We start from the raw sequence: 16,848 nt of genomic DNA on the forward strand, positions 1-16,848 counted from the left end.
ATTTCCGTACAATCTCCGAGCAGCCTCTGTACAGATTTGCCCTGGCCAGCCCCCGAGGGCCAACACAATATATGGCACGATGCACGTAGATAATGTTAACACAAACATCGTACCCCGTAGCCTCCTACGATGTCTACAAAAAATCGTAGACTAATTTATCGTACGGCGCCCGGGGCAAATGTAATCCAGGCATAACGGAGCACTTTTAGAAGAAAAAAAAAATATTCTACTCTATTGATCAATTTGCCATATTTTGGCATATAAGGTGTCATTGAAGTAAAAATAGCCTCAATTGTCTAAAATATTCCGATCATGAGAAACTCTTATGACATCTAACATGAAAGAAAACATTAATGGAACAATTTTCTTCTCCTGTCACATGTTAACGTCTTCTTTCTAAAATTTCTAAAGCTCGAAGAAGGTAGTGAAATTAAGTACGCCCTGTCCTTGCAAAATCATATCACACTTTCTTGCTTCAAGTATAGTAGTTTTATGGCCCGGAAACATTATCTAGTTTGATAATTGTCGTCTGCATTGGTTTTGTCATAGTGGTCTAGAGTTGCTTTTACCATCTATACTGAACAACATCTCAATTAGGCCCCATTATTATGAAAGGCATGCTATTAAAAAGGTGTCTAGGGAGAAACAGAAGAAAGGAGAAGCAAAGAATGAATAGAAGAAAAAAATGAGAATTCAGGATGGCAAGGATGCTTGCGACTTGAAATTATATAACGGCGATGTCTTCTCCAGAAATATCATTAGATATAAAGAGCCTGTAGTTATTTAAAGGGGCAGTCAAACCTGATATTAAATTGGTTTTAATAAAAGCAAAAATATGGGAGAAATAGATTAGTCAAAGCTTGAGTAAAAAAATTGAAATAGGAAGTTATTAATTTTTTAAATTGTCATTTGTGAAACATAAATTGGCAACACTGCGACATATCACGCGAGCTCCTCTCCAATTTGCTCTGTACATAAAATGTTGTAAACTTTAATTTTCAATGTTATTGAAAACGGGATAAATTTGTGTCATACAAAATGAAAAATATTTGTAATGTATGATTGGAAATGTTCTTTCCAGTACAGGGCAAATGGGAGGGGAGTTCACAAGATACGTCACAAAGATGCAAATTTTTGTTTGAGTGATTCCACATTCAACAAATTATAACTTTCTTATTTTTAATCGTTTTTTGCTCAAACGTTGACTGACCTCTTTCTCCCATTTTCCTGCTTCTATTAACACCAACTTAAAATCAGGGTGGGCTTCCCATTTAATGACTCGCTGCAGTTAAACATCTCATCTGAGGTCACGTATAACATTAGTATTCTTGTGATTTTGTTTGTACATTATCATGAGATGTCTCTTTCCTCTTTAAATCTCTTACTTTTTATGAATTAAAAAAAAATCCTTGACCGGAATCTTTTTTTCTTTCTCAAAAGACCCAATTACAGTGAATGTTCATGTCCAAGATGCGGACTCCAAAAATATTAGGACCCCTCATCCCTCTCCTTGCTTGCCTCTTGACATCCTCACTCATCTTGGCATTGCCCTCGGTATCAACTTCGACCTCAGTACCAACGTCGACGTCGACGTCCAGTGCGTCAACGGAGTCAATGACCATCTCGAAAATCCCGATCTATGTTGGTGGTTTCTTTCCGATCGAGGGCCATTCGGCCTTCGAGAGTTTACCCAGAACAGTCCAAACGGCCATTGACCACGTGAATGAGTTACCAGGGATCCTCGATGATTACGAACTACGCATGCGCTGGAATTGGACTATGGTAAGGCAATGATTCGTTGTCATAGATAAAGGTTCGTTTTGAATGTGTAACAGTTGATCATATGAATAAAGGTTTAACATAATCAGGTTTAATAGTTTCAAGAATAAAGAAGCAAATATTTGGGCAATACAATATTCAATTCGACTTTAGTACATGATACAACCATGCCAAGTATATCTCTTTCTTTCCTCGATGAATACAGTAAACAACTAATATTATAGTCTAAACTTTACAATGACGCAGCTTTGTGTAGAATCTGTTATGCTTTTGTTATGGTTAAAAGGGAAGTCCGGCCAACGCGCTCCGTCTTCTACACGACTTCGTATCCACTGGTCCGCCTGTTTTGATGACGTGGGGACCGATGTTCTCTTCCGTAGCTACCGTGGTCAACGAAATCACTCCGGAGTACAACATCGTTCAGGTAATATAGAGCCGAAAATATTTTTTTGTTTTGTTCACTTGTCGTCTCGTCGCCTTTGATGGATTGCATACACTTGCCAGCCTGGAGGTGCATCGCTCAACCTAATTTCTATTGGGGGAGGGAGAAAGGATGGCTTCATAATTATGCAGTCAAGTTATTTGACACGATTCCAACAAGGAAGTAGACAAATAAGAAACTAAGCAAACAACCATACCAACAGACAAAACGACAAAGGGGAAAAACAGAAAGAAACCACCCCCTAATTTTTTTTTTGTAAATAAAAGTATAGAAAAGGAAATATGTAAAGGGAAAATCTATATAAAAAAGCACAATACTTGAAGTGTTTTTAAAGTCACCATAATTATGATACATATTGTTTAATTTTGCTGATTTGCCGTCGGAAAATCGAAATGGGAGTGTGACACCCCATGCCTTTTCATCCTGCACCCTTTCCTGTCACAATTTTTTAATTTGTTTTAATCCTAAAGTATCATCTTTTCGAGCTCTCACTGTCACATTTCCCGTTCAAGCTAAAAATTTAACGACATCAGGGGAGTGTTCCACAAACACTAAGATCGATTTTAAGTTGGCAGGCCGTTCATGCCTTGTTTGCTCTCACCATTTACTCGTATTGGTCTCTCAAGGGACTTACAAATCATGATCGCAAAAACTGCAGAATTTACATTTTTTGATACTTCATTATTGAAGGGAAAAATATTATCTAAAAATCATAATAGTGAGAACAACCAGTGGCATGAATGGCCTGCGATAGTTAATTCCAAATTAAAGTCGATCTTAGTTTTTTGTGAAACACACCCTGGTCATTTAATCACTTGTGATTATAATGTAATCGAATCTAGTGAATTAACTGAATTAACTAATTTTTATCCCGGAGTTCACGGATGAAAACAATCCGTCCTCTTCCCTGTAGGCACCGTGTACCTCCGTGTAGCCGCCGAATACATCCGGGACAGTCCGTGTAGACACCGGGAGGTCCGTATTAACACCGGTTTCATCCGGGTTTGAAATTCCGTATATTTTGCCATACTTGACTCTGAAGACATGTTGTTGCCCGAGAAGGTAAATGATCAAATGAGCGCCTACAAGCTCAAGTTACCCGTCAACATTCCGGAGATATCCCAATAGACAACGTACACCTCCGTGTAAGGACCGTAAAAGTACCCAGTAGCCTCCGTGCTCTTCCTTGAAATCCGTGTTAGCTCCGTATGCGTTTCCGGCGTGGTCCGCGTTGCTACCTTGTTTGTCCGTGGAGACACCGTACTTGCCCGTGTATACACCCAGTTCGGAACGTATCCACACCGGCATCGAGAAGAAATCGTGGTGTCACACGCCGGAACACCCCGGATTATGATCCGGGATGGTCCGTGATGCGATCCGTGAAAGTGTAAAAGGGCCTTAACGCCGAACGAGTGGGAATTTATTGAAGTTTTTTTTTAGATACATTGTTCATGTTGGCACCTTATCTAGGTGGTGATTGCAAGCTCGAGCACCCTGAATGATCGCATCCGTTACCCCCTCACCGTCAGGATCTCCGTCGATGAAGACGTCCTCAACCCGTCAAGAGCAGCTTTTATTAAGGAGATGGGGTGGAGTCGAGTAGCCATCATCTTCGAGGACACAGACTACTTCAGAGAGGTAAGCCAATGCATGTCTTTTGGCACGTCATTAATCTACATCTGCCACACTTTACCCAGGTGATGTAAATGGGTACCTGGCAGGAATTAATTCCTTGAAATGCTAGAGTGCCGTAATGGCAGCACAGATAAAGCCGGGGTAATAATCTCCGAGTTTGGAAGCGCTTAGAGACTTAATTGTAATTCGCGCTATAATTATAAAAGCTGAGTATTATTATTACTATTATTATTATTACATGGAGAAGAGGAGAGTAACCTGTTTATGTTTTATACATGCATAATTTAGAGAATGATAGTATTTTATCATTTGAACATTACGTTCATGAAAATATCACTAGAATCCCAATGTCATAAAAGTGTTCGAACATGTCCCGTCTGCATTATTTGTATTTATTTGTATATTATGTATATATAACCTTTAGCGAAAGATTAGAAATAAATAGATAAATAAATAAAAAATAAATATAATTTTTAATTTTTTAACATTAAGTTCATGAAAATATCACTAGAACCCCAATGTCGTGATAGTGTTTGGACATGTCCCGTTTGCATTATGTTTGCGTTATTTTTTTATGGTGGTCATAGAACACGAAGCAGCTGACGCTACTACTTCGTCAAGTCGACGTCACTGTTCTCGCTACTGAAGCCGTGAGCGATATCAACAGTGCAGAAGCTCAGCTAGAAAGTCTAAAGGTACGTGTCGATCTCATAGTAACACAAAATGAATGGTGGTGGTGGGTGGGTAACAGCTGTCAGGATTCTAAGATTTAGTAGCATTTACACGATCACAAACTCTTTCGAATGATAATTAATTTCAGGCGATGTCAGCTACCTTGAACATTACCTTTGACATTTCTCTCAACTCGATTTTTTAAACTCTGTTTTTGCGATCGTGTAATTACTTTTCTTTTCTTTTTTTACTTTTGAAATTCTTCAGTACGTTTGTTTAATGTAGCTCCACAGGGATTAGCACGAGTCTAAGGTCAGGCGTATTTACTTATGCGAAACTTATCTCTATAACGAAGGACATTATTTGTCCTCCAAAAATGGTAGTCTCCCTTTAGTGTATAGTGATCCCCAATAACCCTATACTATTATTCCTATTATACGAGTGCTGTAATCAAGTGGTTAACACTTACCTGGAGTTAGGCAAAGGCATGGCAGTAACATCCTTTGGCAAGGCATCAATCTGCTTCTGCCACCCTCAACCCAGGTGTAGTAAATGGATACCTTAAAGGATTATTCCTTGAGATGCACTGTGCACCGATGGTAGCTGCCAAGACTACAGCCCCGAATTAACTTCCATAGGCGCTTTGGTATCATAATGTGATATGTGTTTTGGATTAGAGATACGAAATATTATTATAATGGTTATCATTTGGCTTACTAATTCGCCCGGGTGTTGTCGGGGTTGGGTGGTCATTCATGTAGTCCAGTACCCATCACGTTCTGATAAAATCTTATTTATTTTATGGATGTTTTCTTTTGACAGCGACACGATGCTCGAGTTATATTCGCTGGATTTCTACCCGATCAGGCTCTCATTGTTTTCTGCAAGGTATCTATTAAACTTTCGAAATTCTTCATTAAGACCGGTATGAAGTTTTCCATGATTGATATTATATATCAACACCCTGCACAGTGAACTAAACGCGAGAAAAGTATATACGTGTACTAATAATTTCACTAGAAATCTATGTGTTTAGTTGTGCGATTTACTTTGTTTATGTCTGTATTCGTCGCTATTCTTCTGAAATGATATGCGAGTAAGAAGTTCCGTTTCAGTGGCAGGTAAAGATTAAATGATAAATATAGGAATAATAAAAGGAATAAAACGAACTGAAATATGTTGCAATGTTCGTTTAGAACGTAAAGGCCCTACCTCTAAAGATTATTAGACCACAGATTTCACAACACTGTTAAGTTTTACCTTAAGATTTTTTTTTTAGACCGCCATCCTTGTCAAGCATCGCTTATGATTGCGGTCTCCTGCACTTTTCCAACAGATAGTTCGGATAATACTTTAAATTTATGATAATATGTCATGTTAATTATTAAGTTTCGTTATTGTTAAAAAAAAAACATTGTTTGTATAATTATGTTGTATTATACCTGACATTTATATCTTCTTTGTTATTCAGTTATATTATATTTGGAAAAATGCAGAAATAAAATCAAAATAAAGTCATCTACACAATTATCAGCGACCTTTGTTTAAATAAAAGTGTACTAAATCTAAACTCGTGACACCCATGCAGATATTTCGGCAAGGTCTATACGGGTCAAAGTTCATCTGGATCATACCCGGATGGTTTCCGGAGGGATGGTGGAGAAATCCCGACCCGGAAGTGGTTCCATGTACTTCCGAGGAGATGGAAATGGTGTTGCAATATCACATTGGTTTTGATGGAGATCAGTTTGTGTCCGATGTCGAGGAGATCAGCTTTAATGGCGTCGTAAGTCAGAATTATTAAAAGGGTGGGGGTGAGAAGGTGAAAGAGGGAAAATACATTCCAAAATGGAGTATAACAAGGAAATTATGCCCTTTTTTTAAAGAGAAAACGATTTGAAGAGGGGAAAGGTAAAGATAATAATAAGAAGAAGAGTTACAGCGAAAGATGGCAAGAGTATCAAAATAAAATTTAAGACGATTGACAGAACACCAATGATGTAGTTTATAATGGTTATGAAAGAAAAGAAGGAAAGGAGAAAAGGTTGGCGGTATTAAAGGGCGGTGGAGAACAATAAAAGAAGGCAAAAACGAGGAGGGAATCTCATCACACACCAATAAAACAGAAAGTTATAGAATAAAATGTTGCATTTGTATTTCTAAATAATTCATAGCACTAATTATATGTTTTAACACGTTTTTAAAATTAGAAACCGCAACCTCATCACCTGGAATACTTACGCGCACTGCATGAGATGGACGACAATTCACGTGACATCTATGCCTATGACAACCTCATCACCATGGCGCTTATACTAAACTCATCTATAGCTGATGTGGAACAACTGCCTGGTTACAGCGATGGAGATACAGCGAGACCCAAAAGACTGGAGGATTTTACCTACGGTGACACAGATATGGCGGAAGTCTTCTTAAAGCATGCGGGGGAAATATCGTTCGTTGGCCTAACGGTGATAATATAAATTCCTGAATCAAGCTAGATTGGCCTTTATCAAGTGTATGACCAATGTCTTCGTTTTTTTTTTTTTTCAGGCTTGAGGTCAGCTTTGTTTTTTATCGAATTTTGTTTTATTAGTAACTTGATCTTTTTTTAAATACTTTGGACGAATTTGATACGAACAGTTGCTATCAAAAGGGGCTTTTTTGGTTTTGTCATGATCTGTATCACCAACATGTTTTCTATCGACATGTCATTGTTTCATAAACATTTTCATATCAATTATTAAAGCAATGTTTCTCATTCTATTATTCATCATCAAATTAATTTTATATTACAATATTATTTCAAATAATGAAAGTACATATGTATTCATAAAATAACCGATATGTGTGCCTGGTGTAAAAACACAGATACGTAATTACAATTGTAAATAATATCCCTGATCTGTTTGGTTTATTTACCAGGACAAGGTAGAGTTCGGGGTAGAGGGCATCAGGAACTCACCTGTATATGTCGAGCAGTTTATTGGTAAGCCACAATCCAATCGTTGACGTTTTAATTACCTTTTCTGACATTTCTTTCTTAATATCTTACCTTTCAAATTTGTTTAAAGAACTGGGATAACTGCATTGACTCAATTTGTAATTTAGCCATTCATTCTGTCTCTGATATTTGCTAACGATTGTTGTCATTACCGTTCTTCTTCTTCTTCTTCTTTTTCTTCTTCTTCTTCTTCTTCTTCTTCTTTCTTCTTCTTCTTCTTTTTCTTCTTCTTCTTCTTCTTCTTCTTTTTCTTCTTCTTCTTCTTCTTCTTCTTCTTCTTCTTCTTCTTCTTCTTCTTCTTCTTCTTTTCTTCTTCTTCTTCTTCTTCTTCTTCTTCTTCTTCTTCTTCTTTTTTCTTCTTCTTCTTCTTCTTCTTCTTCTTCTTCTTCTTCTTTTTCTTCTTCTTCTTCTTTCTTCTTCTTCTTCTTCTTCTTCTTCTTTTTTTCTTCTTCTTCTTCTTCTTCTTTTTCTTCTTCTTCTTATTCTTCTTCTTCTTCTTCTTCTTTTTCTTCTTCTTCTTCTTCTTCTTCTTCTTCTTCTTCTTCTTCTTCTTCTTCTTCTTCTTCTTCTTCCTCCTCCTCCTCCTCTTCTTCTTCTTATCATTGTTGTTGTTGCTATTATTATTGTCATCGTTGTACAATGTAGTTGTTGTTGTTATTATTGTTAGTATTAATATTATCATTATTATTATTATTATTATTATTATTATTATTATTATTATTAATATAATAATAATAATTATTATTATTATTATTATTATTATTATTATTATTATTATTATTATTATTATTATTATTATTATTATTATCATTATATCATTATTATCATTATTATTATTCTTATTCTTATTATTATTATTATCATCATCATTATTATCATCATCATCATTATTGTTGTTTGTCATTGTAATTGTAAATCTTCATCAGCTTTATTCTTATATCCTGACAGGATCGACTGCATTAAGAATCATGGATTATACGGACAAGGATGGATCATTCCATGTGGAGAGGAATAGATCGATCAGATGGGCAGGTAATGTCAAGGGGGTGGGAATGAGAAATGAATAAAGATGATTATAAGGAGACGAGAAGTTATCAGAAATAAGGAGCAAACGGGATAATAAAGAAGAAACAACGAACCAGAAGGAAAAATTACGTAGAAATTAATCACTTAGAAAAAGAAGAAGAAGAAGGAGGAAGAGAATGAGGAGGAGGAGGAAAATGAGGAGGGGGAGGAGGAGGAGAAAAAGAAGAAGAAAAAAGAAGAAGAAGAAGAAGAAGAAGAAGAAGAAGAAGAAGAAGAAGAAGAAGAAGAAAAAGAAGAAGGAGGAGGAGGAGAAGAAGAAGAAGAAGAAGACATGAAGCACGTGATGGAGTCGGTTTGGGGGAGATGGAGATAAATATGATGGGTGATGTTGAGAAATCACAAAATGGTCGGAGAAGAAGAAGACTTGAAGAGGAAGAAGAAACAAGAGCAGCAAAGAAACGAGACGAAAAAGGAGAATAAAAGAAGAAGAAGAAGGAGAAGGAGAAGAAGAAGAAGAAAATAGGAAGAACGATAGGAAGCAAGAGATGAATTTGGCTGGGGGAGATGGAAATAAAGGACAAAATTATGATGAAGAAAATTATAGAGGAAGATGAAACTATGATAATCGATATACAAAGATAGAATGTTGCAAAAGAGAAGTTGATGATAAGGAGAAAGGCTGTCCCCACATTAAGAATGTATAAGATAGGGGATCACAATATCCTAATGTGTAAATTTGAATTCATTATTGTTGTACTTTACCCATAATAACTGATTATCTATGCAGATGGCAAGCGCCCTGTTGATGGCATCACATACCAACCGATTGATGAGACAGTTTCTTCGACTGTTCGGATTATCTTCTACTCGCTGTCTGGTGTGGGGATAGTTTTATCCCTCATCTTCTTCTCACTCAATGTTCATTACAGGGAGTACAGGTTTGCTAAAAGGAAATCTTACCTTGTGTGCGGAAGCTTTAACGTGCAGCGAGAAGGCGACTGGTTTAACCTAGAAGGCTAGAAGGCGTGTTGTCCAAAGTCGCCAATGCGCCTTAAACAAGACGCCTTAACGAGTTTTGACAACTCGTCTTCTCGTATTAAACACTGCGCCTTGAAGAGTTAAACAAGCCACCTTCTCGCCTTCTTGACTTAAACAAGATGCCTTGACGAGTTTTGACGAGTTAAACAAGCCGCCTTCTCACCTTCTTAACATAAACAAGCCGTCTTCTCGCTGCATGCTTAAGCTTCCGTAGGTACGCCTGTTGAGCATAAAGCATTGATTTATCTTTAGCTTGTTTCTAACTTCTGCAACTAATCATTTACTGCCCACTATCAAGAATAATTTAATTTCGGTATAATATAAAATTAATAAGCTGGGGCCTATAACTCACATTTATTTCAGTATTTTGCCTGCACAATAAATCAATCTCTGTCAAATAGACATATTAGCCCGAATTCACAAAGGAGGTTTGTCGACAAACCTTGGTTTTCGTACGTCGACGCGTTTTTACGCGTTTTTTACAAACCTGGTTTGTAAAGAACAAAAGGAGGTTTGGCGAAACAAAAGGAGGTTTGTAAATTCGGGCCGATGGGTTTTTATCCGTATTATTAATTTGTGAACGCCCTTTTAAATCTGAAAATGTGAAATATGAAATAATAAACTGAGACTGAGGTATCCAATTTTCAATCAGAACGATCAAGATATCAAGTCCGATACTAAACAACCTGATCGTTATCGGTTGTCTGATGCTCTACGCAGCTATCATCATTCCTGGGCTTAACACATCGTCTTACAGTGAGCCAACCATCGTCCTTCTTTGTCACGTACGTATATGCACTCACCATCATATTCTCAAACTAAAGAAAACCTTTTGTAACTGTATTGATGTCCTAATAGCAATCTTCTGTTCGCCTTCATTATTCTTCTTCTACTACATCGTATCCCGCACCACCCCCCCCCCCCCTCCCCCTCCCCCCACTCCGTGAACGGAGGGATACCATGCGTGTTCCTAAACTCTCCGGCTCGTAACAAAAGAAAAAGGTCGACCCGTATTGACTTTACACACCGGACTTTTGCTGAAAGCGGGGGGGGGGGGTCGCTTGAAACACGCATATGCGTACCCTAAAAAACACTGAGTGGGGGGGGGGGCGGGAATCGTATTTATCACCTTTATATTCATCATCACCACCATTATCATTATCGTCATCCTCGTCGTCGTCGTCATCATCAATCAACTCATCGTCATCACCATGATCATCATCATCATCATCATCATCGGCATCCTCGTCGTCGTCATCGTCATTAATCAACTCATCATCATCATCATCACCATCATTATCATCCTCATCATCACCATCATGATTCTATCTTCTATTTACCATTCATCAGGATCGGTTTCTGTTAGGGTTTTTTCTCCATCTTTTATCGTCGTTTCTTCTCTCTATCTCTTTCTCTCTCTCTCTCTCTCTCTACCTCTTTCTCTCGCTCAGACCTCTTTTCTCTTTCAAATACGATAGTTCGGCAACACTCGTATTATGTACTCCACAAGAGTTGCCAAGCTCTTGGAGAGGTTGTTTCCTTATATTTATTAATAATATAGCGGATTTTCATTTCTTTTCGATTTTTCTTCTGTATCTTATTCTAAATTCTTCCTGTTTCAATATCTCTGTAGGTTCAAACTTGCCTCATCAGTGTTGGCATTTCTCTGTCGTTGGGGGCTCTTTTCGGTAAGACGTATCGCATCCATGCAATCTTCAAGAAAGCGGTAGAAAGACTCAAGAAGATTGTAAGCTCTCCTAAAATCTTCCAAACAACAGAATAACGCAAAGATTTTTCTTACGACGAAATTAAATTTCGCTGGCGGAGCTTTTAGAGTCACGTGCTCACAAATCAATGGAGAAAGAGGATAAAAGTAGGATCAAAATGATTCAGTTATATTTTCCCCTTCCAGGCACAGGTGACGCCAAATAATTAAAAATGATGAAATAATAATTAATATAAGGCCTGCTAGTAAACGATCATTCAATATATATATATATACATATATCTATATATATTTATTTATTTATATTTATTGATAATCCTCAGTTACGGTAATAGACAAATAATGATTAAAGCAATTGAAATAAAAATCGTTGAGAGTTCACTTTTTCACTATGACTTATATTTAAAATTAGTTTTGAATTCACAAGACGTATATATGTGTGGGTGTGGGTGTATGTGTGTGTGTGTATGTGTGTGTGTGTGTGTGCGTGTGCGTTTTTCTATGTGTGATTGTCTTTGTGTGATTGTTTCTACTCCCAACCTATGACTTAAATTTCAAATTAATTTTGAATTCACTGGACGTATATATGGGTGGGTGTGGGTGGGTGTTGTGTGTGTGCGTGTATGTGTGTGTGTGCATGCGTTTTTCTATTTGTGATTGTCTCTACTCCCAGCCTCGAGGGAGGAGAGTGTTAACAAGTAATTATGATATCGCCTAGTCATTTAATATAATTATATTCATGGCAATGACTGTTTCAATTTTTTTCTTTATAATTATCTTGCAGAACTTACCCGATTCTAAGCTCATACTTGGTGTTTGCGCATTGGTGCTCGCTGACATAATTATTCTCATGTTCCGAGTGGTGCTCGATGACGTACATGTGACGTCACACTCTCTAGACGCTCAGGTAAGCTGTTCGATCACGTGTTCCAGATAAGATGTAATATTGCAAGAGTTAGTGTGAACTAACAACAAACAAGCCAAATCTTCTTCTTTTTGTTTGTTCTCCTTATCAAAGCTGGACATGACTGATCCAAGCAAAGAGTTGTATTTTGTACCGACTGTTCGAACGTGCGGATCGACAAATCAACTCTTCTTTCAGATTATCATGTACGGTATCAAAGGCATCCTTCTAATGTTCGGCATCTTCCTGGCCTGGGAGACTAGGGATGTGACCATCTCTGATTTGAACGACAGTAAGTGTACTTAATTTATGCATTTTGCACACGAGGCGTTATTTGTCCGGCGCATGACTGCGTCAGCGAATTGCGCAGTCTTTGACACATCATAATTATGATGGGAGTAACACGATCGCAACTACTTTCGACAAATCAACGTAGGGCAATTTATATAACCTTGTGCTCGATCGTCACTTATTACAATCATACGGTATTAGCATTGCTCTTGAGTTTATATATCGAAACTAGTAGCTATCGTGTTCAGTGTAACATCGTACGAAAAATACATGTGTTGAATTAAAGACGCATGCGCAAACTTCTTCGTATATGCTTGATTAGCGCAGCTATATGACGAAATCAAAACTATACCCTGTGTGCAACGGCCATGTTCATCATTCGAACACACAAGACCTCTTTATAATGTTTTATTTAATCAACTGCTACATTCTCCTCACATCGGGTAAGGGTATGACAACCCCGGACATATTGCCCTGGTTGTCTCATTGTCGCTCGCTGGAACATTGCCAGCACAAAACACTGACCTCTACCTCCTGGACGGATCATCGCCCATTCCCGCCCGTGATAACGTTTGAAGTGGGCTCGCATGCGCGGCGGCCATTTTACACTTCCAAGAGCGATACGGCTCACTATACTTTACGTACTAAAAGGTTGTTTTGTCTGACCGTTCATGAATATTCACGTTTTTGCTTACCTCGGCAAAATGTTTGCTTTTACTAAATGGAACAATTACGGTAAGGGGGGGTGGCTGAAGTGGACATAATGAACCAAGCAGAACTGATCTATGATAATTCATGCTTCTTATCGTTCGTGTGCTTGACCTATAATCTTACAATCGCGTGGTAAATTGAGTCCAAAGTTCGACTTGTTATACATGTGTTATATAGGCAATGGCGAGCTTGCGAACAATATTGATGAAATTACGGTGGGTGAACTTTCAAAAGTCAATGGGACATGCGGGTTCCTGCGGGTGGATGTGCTTTTCGTTTAAACAAAAAATGAATTTGTAACGATTTGTTTTTAGTAAAAGTCCATAGGCTAACATGTAATAGGCTGCTGACTCTGACGATAGGGGCGTTGTCAAATGAGACTAAACGGAGCTATATGTGAAAACGTTGCAATTTCGTCACTTTGTACATAATTGGCAATATCGGATTTTGGGGCATTGTCGGCATTTTATATCGCCACAGCCGGCTATACCGGTATTATCGTGTTATGTTGACATTATCGGTATTTTATCGTTACTCCGGTCATTTTCCGAATTATCGGCATTAACTTGTTATCGTCCATTTCAGGTAAATACATCGCCTTCTCCGTGTACACGGTGGCGGTAACGATGGCCGTGGCTGTCCCAACGATTAGCGTGTTCATGTACCAAGTCGATCTCCGTTTCATCATCTTCAGCTCTGCGATTCTATTTGCTAACACCACCATGTTGTGTCTGGTCTTTGTACCGAAGGTAAGGAGGTTGATAAAGACAGTTCCCACACAAATATTGAACTACAAAATTAATAAAAAGAAGATATTTATGTCATAACGAAAGATACCTTGTATTTTATGTTCTACAAATTACGATCTTATTCTTAGAGGATTGTTCCGGGTATATTATAATAATTGCAGACGTCATTCTATAACAGAGCCGAAAACTGCCGCTTCTGGTGAAATTATATTATACTATATACTCGGTATAATTACCAGGGATCAATAAAACCCATATCGAATATGAAGCAAGCTTCCTCCTCCCCCCTCATGATAATCCTAGGTCCCACGCCTTTTGCAACACACTACTTCTTTGGCTTATAAAGTATAACATATTGGTTCGTTTAACAAAGATTTGGCCTCTATGTTGCTGTAACCTTGGCGACCGTGACTCTGGTTCGAGTCACATGATGCGGAGCATGAGTCACATAATGACGAGAACTGATACGTCATCTGCCGGGACTACGTCATCGCATCAGGCGTTTCATTTTCATTCTGCCGACGAGGGGATAAAGAAACTCATGGAGGAATTGAAAAAGGTAATTGATGAAAAGGGGAGGGTATCATTATGACATGTGAAATTAATGAAAATGACTGGGTGATGGCTGGGATACAGGTCTCAATATGACCGAGAAGCAACAACAGCAACATAAAGTTTTTATCAAATTTACGGAGGATATAATTCTGGAAAATCTCTGACAAGAAAAGAAAAGAAAAAAAAAGAGAAATTTAATTCGTCCTTGTCATTGGGACGATTTAGGTGGTCTGTAATTAAATCTGGTGGACGCTGATCTTGTTCAGAATTGTCACAGTTACAACATTTCAAAATTTGGAAGAAAATCGATCAATATTTACAGAGATACAACCAATTTTTCACAAATAGGCCTAGGCTGTCGTCATAATATGCTAATTTGTATTTTGAGTTCCAAGGCCATTATAATTAGGTAATTAGGCATTTTATTACATTGTTTGTGATTTTATATGTTATGTGTGTCGGAGAAGGTGATAGCATCATATGGAAAATCGAACCAAAAAAATAAATTACAAAAATTGACCCACCGGGATTCGAACCTTCGATCCTGGGTCGATTGAATATGGGAGGCAAGTGCTTTAAACATTGGACCAAAATATAGACTTTACATGCAAACCTGAAAAACGGCCATGGCATAGTCGCAATTTCAACTTTAAATTGAAAATTTAGACATGTTCCCAACATCAGATCTAAAAACAAAAGGAACGTACCCTATAGCCCATAGTCTCGGCTATAATATATCAAAATTCGGGAGAAAATGGAGCAAAAATAAGCGAGATACTGCTCAAAGAACAATGTCATGTAGATTCATGATGTGAACGAAATTCACCTTCCGTAGGCATAACACGAAAATTAAGAAAATTCTGACATGTCGCCTTTAATTGAAATTTTCACCATGATGACGTAATTAAAATAGAAAATGATGGAGTTGATCTTGTATAAAATTGTCTTAGCTACAACGTATCAAAATTTGGAAGTAAATTGATCAATATTTACAGAGATACAATCAATTTTCCATAAATTTCTTGACATCATAATGTGCAAATTCGTATTTTGAGTTCCAATGCCATTATGAAGATGTCATGATATAATTAAAGGCCAAATGAAACATAAAATCATATTTCCGACTCATACAATATATTAAAAACAATTGGGGGTCTCCGTGTATCCCAAAGAGTTATAATGGATTTTGTATAGGCATGTTTTTGCCCATATATGCTGTGTATTACAAGGGCTCGCGCGTATGGTCATTTTAAACGGACGCTCATTCCGTTTATAACAAGATAAACATGGTATCAAGTTGTTGGGAAAAAAAATGAGGAATATCATCCGGAAAAAAGAGAGGAGGAAACATTTTGCGTTCGGCCGTCACTAACGAAAATGCATGCGCATTCGCGTGTGCACGTTTTTTTACGAAATGCTTTAAATGGCCTGAAACGTACTCTTATTCAAAAATGATGTTGAGCATTTTGAAAATTTGCGCGCGTTTATTGACCTGAAATTAAACGGACGGATATTTACCCTGATCATGGTAAATATGAATGAGAAATCACTTTTTGTTATAAAGATATAATCATGAGTTGATTTTCAGATAATTTTACAAAATGGCATCTGGATGACGTCACGTCAATTTGATGACCTTGAAAATATTCCTGTCACGTCTTCTGATGATGACCTATGACTGTGTCAAAATTGAAAGAAAATGACAGTTCTGATTTTGAGTTATCCTCTGCACAAAAAAGTGCGGAGAATAAAAATAAAGAAATTAAAAAAGAAGAAATCAATATGTGGTCTGTCGATGACAGACCACCTAAAAAATTACATAAACTGATAGGTACAAAGAAAAGAGGCTCTTTGATTCTCCTTGGCGTTTATGTTTCTAAACTCTCCGACAAGTTCCACCACCTGCCCCCCCCCCCCCATACAAGGGGGTAAAGGGGCTCTTTTAATGGCATGTTATAGGGTAAAACGTCGTATTATCCATCATTGTATTTCTTCTTCTGCAAAACATACATCCATTCCTCGTGATTACAAAAGATCAAATCAACGGAATGTAGTCACCTAATGAAATTCAGATTCACTTTAAGAAGGTCGAGAATATTCGGTTTCAATAGGCCTATATTTGTAAAATGAAGGATAAAAATGAGTTACATGTTATAGTTCGAAATGAGAGAACATCATTTAATTTCAGATAATTCTTGACATGATGAATCTGACGCTTTTTTATAACTTTAAAACTTTATAAACTTTAAAAACTCTTTTTAATAGAAACGTCAACAATTGGCAGCACTCCAACTCGAGCACGAGAAGATTTCTCCG

At 37.5% G+C, this 16,848-nt stretch overlaps 1 protein-coding gene across 1 annotated transcript; it reads left to right on the forward strand.

Moving 5' to 3' along the window:
• The first annotated feature begins 1,470 nt into the window (after positions 1 to 1,470).
• On the forward strand, positions 1,471 to 14,180 carry LOC588218 (gamma-aminobutyric acid type B receptor subunit 2-like). The gene is made up of 16 exons (XM_030997166.1): positions 1,471 to 1,782; positions 2,066 to 2,203; positions 3,692 to 3,859; positions 4,444 to 4,551; positions 5,351 to 5,416; positions 6,117 to 6,314; positions 6,739 to 6,954; positions 7,454 to 7,517; positions 8,481 to 8,564; positions 9,346 to 9,496; positions 10,249 to 10,381; positions 11,230 to 11,343; positions 12,107 to 12,229; positions 12,341 to 12,518; positions 13,814 to 13,977; positions 14,139 to 14,180. Exons 1-16 carry the CDS (start codon positions 1,471 to 1,473, stop codon positions 14,178 to 14,180), a joined length of 2,259 nt encoding a protein of 752 aa, XP_030853026.1.
• Positions 14,181 to 16,848: the final 2,668 nt, after the last annotated feature.

The sequence above is a fragment of the Strongylocentrotus purpuratus genome, unplaced genomic scaffold, assembly GCF_000002235.5.
Source record: "Strongylocentrotus purpuratus isolate Spur 01 unplaced genomic scaffold, Spur_5.0 spur5_scaffold_4, whole genome shotgun sequence".
NCBI classification, from domain to species: Eukaryota; Metazoa; Echinodermata; class Echinoidea; order Camarodonta; family Strongylocentrotidae; genus Strongylocentrotus; species Strongylocentrotus purpuratus.